The 12,254-nt window shown below is 38.3% G+C and overlaps 1 protein-coding gene across 1 annotated transcript in view; it reads left to right on the top strand.

Moving 5' to 3' along the window:
• The window catches only part of MOB1B (MOB kinase activator 1B), a 44,439-nt gene extending 34,793 nt beyond the window's left edge, over nt 1–9,646 (top strand). Inside the window, exons 5-6 of the mRNA XM_032223847.1 lie at nt 451–614; nt 4,662–9,646. Coding sequence (XP_032079738.1) covers nt 451–614; nt 4,662–4,739 — 242 coding nt within the window. The 3' untranslated portion in view covers nt 4,740–9,646. The remainder of the gene's footprint in view (nt 1–450; nt 615–4,661) is intronic.
• The last annotated feature ends 2,608 nt before the right edge of the window (nt 9,647–12,254 follow it).

The raw sequence follows: 12,254 nt of genomic DNA, 5'->3' as shown, positions 1-12,254 counted from the left end.
CCCTGGCCCCCTCTCTGCCTCCGACACAGAGCCCTCATCAGAGCCTTAACCAGACTCCAGGACTGGCCCAGATTCCTCCCCAACCTCCTCGCTGTCCGAATCTGCTGCCAGCTCTGTTGGCCGTTGGCAGGCCACAACAAATTGGACCAATCTTTATTAATCTGAGAGGTTTGATTGCTGATCCAAGCAACTTTGAGGGCCTTTGAGAGTTCCCAGGGGGTGTCTATGCTGATTGGAGAATTCTGAGAATCATTTTCTCAGCATACCAGGTTGGTGAAGCCTCGGCCCATTTCATTCAGGTCAGACACTTAAATAAACCTGCTGGATAGTTTAAATATTTTTTTTCTGGGACAAACCTGTATTTGCACAGTGCTTAGGCCCTCGCTTGCTTGTAAACGGGGTAACCTTTTGGTAGAATCGGAATGATTTCTCCTTTTGCTTGATTTCTAGGTGTTCCTTTCCCAAAGAATTTCATGTCGGTAGCTAAGACCATCTTGAAGCGCCTGTTCAGAGTTTATGCTCACATATATCACCAGCACTTTGATCCGGTGATCCAGCTTCAAGAAGAAGCACATCTCAACACGTCCTTCAAGCACTTTATCTTTTTCGTTCAGGTAAACAAACGCAGCAATTCAATGGCCTGGGATTTAATTTTGCACTTACAAAATGATTCGTGGCGCTTTCTGCCATCTTAAGGGGAAAACCTGGAATTTTCAGCCACTTAAAAAACAGAATCTTGCCTTTTTTCGCTGTGCCACACTTGCATCACCCCAGAGGTGGTATTCAGCCAGTTCTGACTGGTTCTGGCGAACTGGTAATGGAAATTTTGAGTACCGTATTTTTCAGAGTATAAAACGCATCTTTTTTCCCCTCAAAAAAAGAGGCTGGAAATCTGGGTGCGTCTTATACACTGAATGCAGCAGTTTTGGCCTCCTGAAACCCCGTCCCCTTCACCAAAATAACCGTGCATAGTCTTTAGGAGGCTTTCAGAGAGCTCCTGGGGGCTGGGGAGGGCAGAAATGAGCAAGAAATGGGCTGTTTATTTAGGAGGCACTCTATAAGCCTCCTAAAGGCTAAGGCATGCCCCTTTTTTTTGACAAAAATCAGGCCCGTTTTCGCAAAAAATGCCCTGTTTTTGCTTGTCCCCCACCCCACCCCCAAACCAGGAGCACTCTACAAGCCTCCTAAAGACTATTCATGCCCTTTTGGGGGGGAAATGGGCCCGTTTTCACAAAAAACAGGCCGTTTTGGAGAAGTCTGCAGAGTGCAAAAACGTTTTAATTTGCCTTTTTTAATTCTTGGTGCATCTTATGCTCCGGTGCACCTTATACTCCGAAAAATATGGTAGTTTGGAGAACTTGCAAATACCACCTCTGGCTGGCCCCGCCCCCATCTATTTGCTGCCTCCCGAGTCCCACCTGATTGGCTGGGTCTTCTTCTATTGCCCTGCACAGGAGAACAGAGCTGGAAAGCAGGTTAGTGGGGTGGGGTAGAAATGGAGACTTTACAGTAGCCTTCCCCTGCCATGCCAAGCTACGCCTTCAAGCCATACCACAACCCCAAAAAACGGTAGTAAAAAAATTTGAATCCCACCACTGCATCGCCATAATTATTTAAATTCTGTGCCACAAAATCAGGCATTTCCCCCCAAAAATAATGCAGATCTAAAATACGTAGATGCATAAAGAAAATGAAAGCAGGAAGTGATAATGGGCCAATAATTTCAGCCTTATTTCGTCAACCATGAGGCGAGAATTGAACTTGTAGTTATACAGCAGAAGTTGAAATGTTTAGGATTTGACATATGGAAACATACATCATGCGAAAACAAAATGTTTTGTTAGTATAACATCAAACCGAGAATTTACCTAAATACCAGATGCTCCATATATTGTAAAGTATAATGTAATAATACAATGATGCAGTGTTGATAGTTTACAATTGCAGATTTCTGCATATAGTGGCAGGATGGATTAGATTTCAATCATTACTTGGTAAACTCAGTTTAATTATTAAAATTATAATTTTTTTTCCTTCCTAAAATATTCTATAGTATATAATACAATTTTAAAACATTTTTGGCAGCATTTACTACTTCCTTGTCATCAGTTTTTCCCCCCCTTTGGTAATGATATTTATAGCATGCATTTTAATTCGGCTGTTTGATTTATTGCCACTGTTCCCCAGGAGATCTTTGAAATATTAAAACTGTGTTTATTCAGAATGTGGCACATTTTCTTCTCAAAATTCATCAATAGTCCTAGAATTATCATTCACTGCAGTGCGGTGTGCAATTATCATAACTTATGGATTTCTACTTTTCATATACCATGACAACGGACTAAATTACATCAATTTATATTTTCTAACATGTATTTTAGCTCTCTCATTTGTAATTTAAATCCTGTAACTTGACTTTTCTGCATGTAACTTCCTTTCCCTAAGATTAAACCACCCCATTCAGAGTTAATGCATCCTTCCCTTTCCCCTTCATAGACACACAGCATATCTATTTTTCTTTTATTTGTAAATTCATGCCGTTTACCTGTTTATATGTTTTATATTCCCAAACTCCGTCATTTCAGTGTTGTGCTTATCACCATAATGGGACCATGGACAGTGACCTTTGCTGCCCATCATTCCTTGGACAATTGGGTCTTTCACTTAACTCTTTTTTAGATAGATAGATAGATAGATAGATAGATAGATAGATAGATAGATAGATAGATAGATAATAGATAGATAGATAGATAGATGATAGATAGATAGATAGATAGATAGATAGATAGATAGATAGATAGATAGATAGATGATAGATAACCTTTATTGCCGCTTTTTTCTGTGAACACACTGGCACATGTTAAAGAATGAAATTTTGATGCCCACTAGCAAAAGGAAAATAAATATATACCCATACATGCATACCCATAGACCAGTGGTTCCCAAACTTGGCAACTTTAAGACTTGTGGACTTCAACTCCCAGAATTCTCCAGCCAGCAGAGCTGGGAGTTGAAGTCCACAAGTCTTAAAGTTGCCAAGTTTGGGAACCACTGCCATAGATGTATGTACGTGTATGTGTGTGTGTGTGTTACAGTGGCCTAGAGGAGGAGTTCTCGCCTCACAATCAAAAGGCTGTGAGTTCGATCCTAGGTAATAATTGCAGATATTACTCTGTGCACACTGAGAATATACCTGCTGGGAAAAAACCCTCCACATTGGCAACAGGAAGGGCATCTGGCCAGTAACCACTCAGATCTATTCAGTTGCCCAGACTCCAACTCGCATGGAATTATGGGATTGTTTAAAGAGGAGGAGGTGTGTGTCTGTTGTCGTCGTCATCCTCCTCTTTTAACGACTCCCTAATCCCGTGATTTATGGCACACATGCTAAAGGTGGCAAGCAGAGAGAGCCCTCTCTGTGGGCACGCGTGCCGTCGCCACTTGCTCTTCTGGTTTCCGGCAGCTGGTCTTCGCAGGCGACGGGGCACCAGAAAACGGCCCGAAAAATGGCCACAAATGCCAAAAAACAAAACAAAAAAACCAAGCTGGTTTTCGGGCCATTTTCCAGGATGTTTTCAGGCTGTTTTTTTGGACTGAAAATGCCCTGAAAATGGCCAAAAAAGGCATGTGCGTGCCAACCAGTTGGTCTTCAGGTTTCCAACACTCCGGCATATGCACATGCGTTTCGGTTTGGGCACTCGATGCCGAAAAGGTTCACCATCATTGCCATAATCCCTCGCGGGATAGAATCTGGGCAACTGAATGGAACTGAGTGTTTACTGGCCAGATTCCTTTCCTGTTGCCGACGTGGAGTTATATATTATGTTACGTTACGTATATATATTTTGTATTGTATTTGTGCTGATAAATAAATAAAGGGATACATCTATTTCAAGCTATCTATTTTTAGCTGATGAGAGCTAACTAGCTTGAAATAGATCTATACTAGTCTCCCTTTATTTATTTATCAGCACAAATAAAAAAACACAAATATATATATATATATATATATATATATATATATATATATATATATATATATATATATAGTATTTGTGCTCATAAATAAATAAAGGGAGACTAGTATAGATCTATTTCAAGCTAGTTAGCTCTCATCAGCTAAAAATAGATAGCTTGAAATAGATGTATCCCTTTATTTATTTATCAGCACAAATACAACAAAATGTAACAAAAAGGCAACAGTAAAAATATTGGGTTTCTGCCTGGATGGTCTCTTGTGACGAGCCGAAGGATAGAGAATGGAAGTAGTGATCTTCCTCCCATATTTGGACATACCGGGGATTGTAAAAAATCTAAAAAATCTAATATATATATATAAAATTATGTTATGTTACGATATATTATATTATATTATATTTATTATATTATATATTTTCATGCACGCATAAACACCTTATAAATATACTCAACGCACATATGCAGACTCATTTATGCCCAAGAGATAATTTCTGGCTATCCGTGCATTCCCCAAGAGATGAGAAGTAGGACTTTCTGTAGAAAGTTCATTTCTTTCTTCCCAGGAGGTCTGTCTTTTTCTCCCTAATCTCCCCCATAAACTGATTTTTTTTGCTTCCTGCGATTTAATGTTTTTCCCTTAAGCATCCGATTGAGACGCTGTTTTTATTTCTTACCTCCCACAGGAATTTAACCTTATAGACAGAAGAGAACTTGCTCCGCTCCAAGAACTGATTGAAAAACTCACTTCCAAGGACAGATAAGCGAAAATGAAATGGCGGAAATCCGTTTGTTTTCTTTAAAGCAGGCATGTGGGGTTTTTAGGGATTTGGGGCTGAAAACCCTCTACGCACTTAAAAAAAAAAATTCCACGGGACTTTAACTCCCGAGTAAGTGTGTGGAGGAGGTTTGAAACCTTATGTTTTGTTTGTTTTAGAAAGGAAAGGAAACTTCTGTTTTAATTCAGGCAACCTAGATCCATTCTCTGTGCTTTTTATTAGTGAAACCTCTTTCACTTAGTGATACACACACACACACACACACACAACACACACACACACACACACACAGAGTAAATGGTTTTCTGTTCTTGTTCATTGTTATTGATTTTTAGCAGATTGTTGTGTGTTAATAAAGGAAAAAAGACATGCTTGTTGGGAAATGTGACCTTGCTAGTTGAAAAGTGCAGGATTGCCAGTCGTACAACAGGACATTCTCAGAAGGTCCTTAAAAGAGACTAAATCTTCTCTAAGTGCCTTGGTAGATTCTCTTCTGAGGTACAAAGCACAAACTAAGAATATTGCTGGAAACAGAAAACACAAAACAGCTACCTAGGACATTTCTTAATACTTGTTATATGTAATTAATATGTGCAAACCTTTTCTAAAAGCCATAACGTCTTATCAGTGATCTCCAGTCTTTTAAGGGAAAGCAATGACTTTAGAAGTGAACATAAGTTAGGTGGCTCACTTTATTATTATTATTTTTTAAAAATAACGTACTGAGCTACCCATCTGATACATCTTCGATATCGTAGGGGCCAAGAAATAATTCTGGGCACACCACTTTTCAACAATGTGCATTCTGCCAAGATTTGAACTCATTTTGATCTGAAAGTAGGATTATTTTTTCCCCTCAATCTGTGCTTTATGAAACTGAGCCTCCCGCTGTTTAAATCAAGAGTCCTGCAGTAGCTTCAAGACAAAATGAAAGGGAAGCCAAGGGACAATATATTAATACCTATAAATCCGCCATAGTTATTTTTAAAATGGGGAATAAAACAGCCCTGAGCTTTCACCTTAAGAGAAATTGTCTCAGTCTACTTATCATGGAGTATGTTTATCATTTCATTCCTCCTAACTCCGTAGCCCCTTTATAATCTCAGTTGTGCAAGAATGCTATGAAAGAGAGCACCCCTTTTAACATGATGCAAAGTACAGAGATATTTTGGGTTTTTTAATGGGTGGGCCTTTAAGATAATTCGAATTAGTGGCACACTAATTTTGATGAAAAATCTGCAAAGTTGTTTTGCTTATTTTCCTCTCTCTTCCTATCCTTTATTGTAGAATATTTAGAAATTGGGATAATTCCTGCTGAGGAATTCAAAAAGGAGAAGTCCTATTTCAGATTCTGTGACTTAGGATCATCGTCTCTTGTTCTAAATGCCCCCAGTGGTTTAAGCTTTAATTCCAAAATCTCCCCATTTTTTAATTTTCTGGAATGTCTACATTTTGTCTGCTTTGCCACTGTTTCCATGGATTGACCTGACACACAAATTACTCCATGTATCCTTAAATCCTAATCTTGAAGCTCACTTCTCAGATTATCATTGGGACTAGTTACAAATCACATTAACATGTGATAATATAATAATATTTAAAGCCCATTAATGATACCTTAAAGTCTAATACACACAACAGTTTCCCATAGTCTGTTTTTATTATATCTTTGACATTATATATACCTTTTAAGAACTGAAGTGATAAAAGGCATACAGGGTGTTCTTTACCTGAGAAGAAGAAAATTAAAAATAAAAATTAGGAAAAACAAAAGAAATTACCGTTACATCGTCTAGCTATACTCTTGACCCTTATAACCTGGAAGCCATTAATAACAATAGTTCTTCCTATGGATCTACTAAAAAAAGTGGGTAGGGTAATCCGAATCTTGGCAATGTTTCATAACCAGATTTGATCTTGGTGTCCGTAACACGTTTTGTCAGTATATTTGATTTTAGAAGTCAGAAATCCCCGTTCCAATTTCTGAATCTCAAATTTGAAAGTTTAAATTGCTAATTGAAAATATTTTTGTTTGCAGTTGGGATGTTGAAAAGAGTTTAGAGGTTGGGACTGTTATGAGCCATTTTAAATATGCCCAATCTCCATCTGGCAATTATAACCACTCCTACAAGATAATCTGTTAAAAATAAGAGGGGAAAAAATGCTAGGTATCCTCTCAAGATCTTTGGATCTTGAAATGAGTAAACCTTCAGAATAATATTTAATTAGAATCAATATAGCTTGGCCAAAATAATTATCTCCCATCATTTTAGTCTTAAAATTTAAGGGACTTACTGGAAATGATGATGAATATAGATTCCATTCATTGCTAATTTCCCTCTTGGATGATAAACACTTGGAGATCATTGACTAAGAGTGCTGTTGGGTCAACTCTTCTTATAGCATTGAAGATTGAAGCATTGACAATATTAAGACAGTGATTATTCTGAATTTGATCAGCATTTATAGAAGCTTTCAGTGGGATTGCTCCGGCGGTCTTGAAAATTCTTAATTGTTTAAAAGGTATGTTACGATACAAACAGACAAAGCTTCCTTGATCTTTCAGTTGAATACAGGTATTGAAAATTGAACACTGTAGTTATTATTTTTTTTAAAAAGTCACAGCTTGGAATCTAGCCTTTTCATTTAAAAGGACACCATGGTAGAAATCATATTTACTTTTTTGGTACCAAACATTGGGCAGATACGTATTTTTTTAATCTCCTTATGACCAGCCGTTAAGGAAACACTGTGTCCCTTCCATGAAGAAGGAATAGCCTTAAAATGTCAAAACTGGCTTCATGCTCTCTATCACCTGTCAGTGTTCTCTCTTTGTCTTGGTTACCCACCTACCTTAATTAGATGAGGCTGACCAAGCCGGATGGTCATAAGCATAGATCCAAGTTCCTTAAAACCAGCGGTGTTGTTTTTTCTTGAGCCAGTGGATTGATTTAATCCAGAGAATTGACGTTGGTGGGAGAAAGGTTTTATCATCCTGGCCCTAGAAATCACAAGCCTACTTCACACATCCGTGTCAGGGATTCGTGCTAATTGTGCAAGAATAAAAAATATCCTACTTTTTTGTCCAGTAGTACTGAGGTGAACTTCAGAGAGATAGCCTTCAAAAGGAAAATTCCCCCTTTTCAACCGCTTGCCAACATTTCTTTAACAGCTTACTATGCAAGAGAGAATTTTGAATATTCACAGGCAATCTTACAGAACCAGAGGCTCTATTAAGAATTTAGAGTTGACACCACTCTCAAACTTATCCCATAGGCAAAAAGCCAATGCTGCTATATAGACCGGTCTTAATTTTTTTTTTTAATTCTCATGACTGAAAGCCTTTTCTTAGATTTCCATATAAAGATTATTTTCTGAGGGGGGGGGGGGCGTGGGAGAAGTGTGTGTTTGTGTGTGTTGATTTATTTGGGAAATAATTTAAGACATGTATTCTTTTTGTCCCCAAATATTAAAGTGTAAGTGAAATGCCAGAATTCATATTTTAAAATTGTAATATGAAGTTGGACCTGCTAGTTTTTCAACCACAATACTCTCATATTACTTGATGCATTTTATGCAGGGGAGGGGGATAAATTTCATTTCTTAATAGGCAAAAAAAAAATTTGTTTTTTTTTTTCTAAACTGCATTATTAGAACCACTAGCCATGTTAGAGGTATATTTCCATCTATGTCCATTGCACATGTGTGTTTCCTTTTTAAAACATAATTCCCTCCTGCCATAGCAGAATAACTCCAGTTTTAAGATGCTTTATTTGCTTATTTTCTTTCCCAAGAGCACTGTCCTTTCAATAGGTTTTTCATAGATTAATGTATTTTTAGGGAAAATTAATTTTTTATAGCCACTAAACTGTACTCATTATTTTTGTACACTTATTACTAGGTTATTTGGAACACAAATCTTTTGAAATGTCATTTGGTTCCATTTTTGAATTTACTCACTGATGTCGTGTTGCTAAATATTGTCACGAGAATCAATGCATTTGAATATGTAGGGTGGGGAGGGGGAAACAGATTTGAGAAGAAACCACTTACTGGTCCCTTCTGGTACCCAGGTCCTTCTTCATGCAGCATATTAGAAAAAATATAGGAGTAATTTTTTTTCTTGCTCTCTTGGTGAAGAGTACAGAAAGATCCCAGGGAAACTGGCGATTCCTTTAGTTAATAGCCTTCGAAAAGGATCTATTGGGGCAATTGCTTTTTTGTCCGATAGAGAGAATATACAACCAGCAGAATCAACCTGAAGCTTTTCTGAACTTGCATCTCTCTGGACAACTCAAAATTTGAACAGATTTTTTTGGAGGCGCAGAAAGCTTTTTGGTTAACATTCCAAGTTTCCACGTAATTACGTGGGCAAAAATCCTGCAGCTTTGGAAAAGCCATTTGACTCGGCTGATGAAATTGAGAGAGAGATCCTGTGTGTTAGAATTTATGCTGCATTAATGATAGAAATTTCACCTTCCTCAGTGACACCCTCTCTATTAAAATAAAAATAAAAAAGGTAGCTGCTTATCATAGAGGAATAGGTAATAGCCAATGCTGGATGGACACACACACAAAATCATTTAAAAATTAAAAAATGCAACGTAATCTGTACTGTAAGCAAACTGTGCCAATATATTACTTCAGTTTGTAGTCATTGAAATCAGTACTTGTTCTACCTGGAAAAAAAATGGCTTTTTAATGAAAAAAAAATGATTTCAAAAAAGTTGGATGTCTGAAATTCTGCAACACATATATTGGAAAAGATGTAAATAATGTATACATATTGTTGTAAGTGATGGGATGAAAAAAAAAACTATATAAATTCTAGGCTTTTTCAGTGAGGAAAATGGATGCTGTTTATAAGAAGAAAAATAAATGGCTATGTTTGACACGACTGCTTTTTTTCCCCGCCCTTCTAATACTTACCGTTTTTAAGAGATGAGATTCGTATGTATCTGTACATGTTGTGCCCATCTGATCATTCCTCAACAGGCGTGTCCTGCGGTCACCTCTCATGGATTTGTTAACGCTTTGTACTGCAAGCAAGTCAAATGGCAATAAAATGAACCCATATCTATCCAGTTCCTTCACTCCGGTTACCAAAAGATTGAGGAAGTTTTTGTATAAGAGGGAGGGTTACTCGAAAGGAAGTTGTGTGGTTGTTTTTCCCGAGACAACAGGCTTGTAATGAACCTCGGCGTTGTTCAGGTATTTATTTATGGGGTGGAAATGTCTGAACCAAACATAATTTCTAATGTTGGATTTTCCCCCTTACCAGAGGGAGCCCCCTTTTGGAGTACTGTGAAGCCGTCACCATGGCAACTTCACTGTGCTGTACAGTAGAAGCCATTTTAACTGCAGTACGGTAGAAGCCATTTTAAGACACTACAGGCTGTATCTTAACAGAACACACACTCCAAGGGGTGTTAGGGATGTCTTACCCCCACAGTACTTCTTTCCAAAGAGTACGTTATCTGTGTACCAAGTTTGGTTGAGATTGCTTGAGTCATCCAGGTCAACGGCCCAAAGGGGCTTTTTTCCAGAGGCAACTGGACGTTCTGGTTTTTCTTTGGAGACGTTTCGCTTCTCATCCAAGAAGCTTCTTCAGTTCAGTCCTTCGATTCCCCACGATCCAGTCAGAGCTGAAGAAGCTTCAACAACAGGGTGTTGTTATTTCCTCCACTATCCCAGTCTCGGGCTTTAAGATAATACTGTTTAGCAATACAGAGGAGGCATCTGCCACATACTACGTTCCCCACCAGTGGTATCGCCAACAATGAGTGAATGGAACCATGACGAGGATGATCTAGGAGACAAGCTCAACTCAAACCCAGTTTCTCTGCAACATTCTCATGCTGAAGGAAGCCAGCATCCCACTCTCCGAGACAGAATTTTTTTCAACCTTGACACCTTTGGAAAATTTTGAAGCCCATATATCCATGATGGCGAAACTATGGCACGCATGCCACAGGTGGCACGTCAAGCCATTTTTGCTGGCATGGCAGTCCTCAGCTCTGGCAGACATCATGCACCGGCCAATTGATTTTTCACCTTTCTGGAGGACCAGAGGAGGCCGTTTTCCACCCTTCCCTGGCTTCAGGAAAGCCTCTGGAGCCTGGGGAGGAGTTGTGTGCGCATGCGTGTGGGGGTGGTGGTCCCATGGGGTCATGTGGGCACACTCGTGATAGCGTACACACGGGCAATTTTGGCATGCCGTAAGAAAAAGGTTTGCCATCACTGCCATATATCTTAAAATTGCCCTGGGAAGTGATGGGCAAATATGGCTTTTTCAGGCTAGTGCCTCGGTGTGCATATTTTCCAATGAGACAAACTGAGACAGAAAGATCATTTTATTGTAATTTATCAGAATAATCGGACAAAAGGGATTACTCCTTCAAAGAAGGAACCCCGATCTTTAGCTTACATCCCCCTTTATAGTTAACATAACCAAGAAATCTGAAAGAGGATAGTTGATTGGACAGGATAATAGCATACATGTTTGTTGAAGTGAGGTCTGAAGGGGAATAAATTGTAAGGAGAAAAGTTGTTTAGGGTTCACAAAAGAGAGAAGCCAGACCCCAATTTGTACTACCAAATTTTTCTTATCAGTCTCCAGTTTGTTTTTTCAGTTTAGGAATGTTAAAAGCTAATAAATCTTGAACATCACTTTAAAAGAAAGAATATAAATCCGATTAAAATACAAAGTACCTATGTTAGTTAACAAATAACAAAACCCATGTTATTTGCCCCTCAGAATTCAATGAATTGCATTGACATGAGTTGGTCCATGGATGTGTGGTGGAAACAAAACCACATACTATATATATATATGCATTTCCTCCTTTGCAGTGTGGAAACAGTTTTTTTTTTAAAAAAATAATAAATTTTATTAATTTTGTATTAATTACATTCCTTGGGGCTTAATAAACATCGTGTTGTCTGGGTATTTAATTTGCTTAGCAATACGAATGCCATTCTTTCTCTCCACCCCTTTTTTCCAACCACTGGTAAAATAAGTTCCAAGTTTGATATTATTCTGCATCTTCTTTCTGTTTGATTTTCAATATAGGTCTGTCCATTTCTGCATAGTCTAATACAGTGTTTCTCAACCTTGGCAACTTGAAGATGTCCGGACTTCAACTCCCAGAATTCCCCAGCCAGCAAATGCTGGCTGGGGAATTCTGGGAGTTGAAGTCCGGACATCTTCAAGTTGCCAAGGTTGAGAAACATTGGTCTAATATCTTCTTAATTGTCTCTTCATCTTGAAGGTGTTTCTTCATCTTTCCAATATAATCCTCGCTGATGTTAAAACATGTAATGCTAAATACATAGTGCTCTTATAAAAATTTTCTGAGATCATCCCCAATAAGAACAGCTCAGGTTTAAAATCTACATGTGTCCCTCTTATCTTTTCTAGCCATCTCTGTATTTTTGCCCCCCCCCCCCCATTTTTTTTTTAGCACAAAGGATAAAAATGTCTTTTGATTAAATAGGCGC

Source organism: Thamnophis elegans, chromosome 9, assembly GCF_009769535.1.
Source record: "Thamnophis elegans isolate rThaEle1 chromosome 9, rThaEle1.pri, whole genome shotgun sequence".
NCBI classification, from domain to species: Eukaryota; Metazoa; Chordata; class Lepidosauria; order Squamata; family Colubridae; genus Thamnophis; species Thamnophis elegans.
Note: the sequence above shows the minus strand (reverse complement) of the source record. Positions and strands in the feature narration are given on the sequence as shown.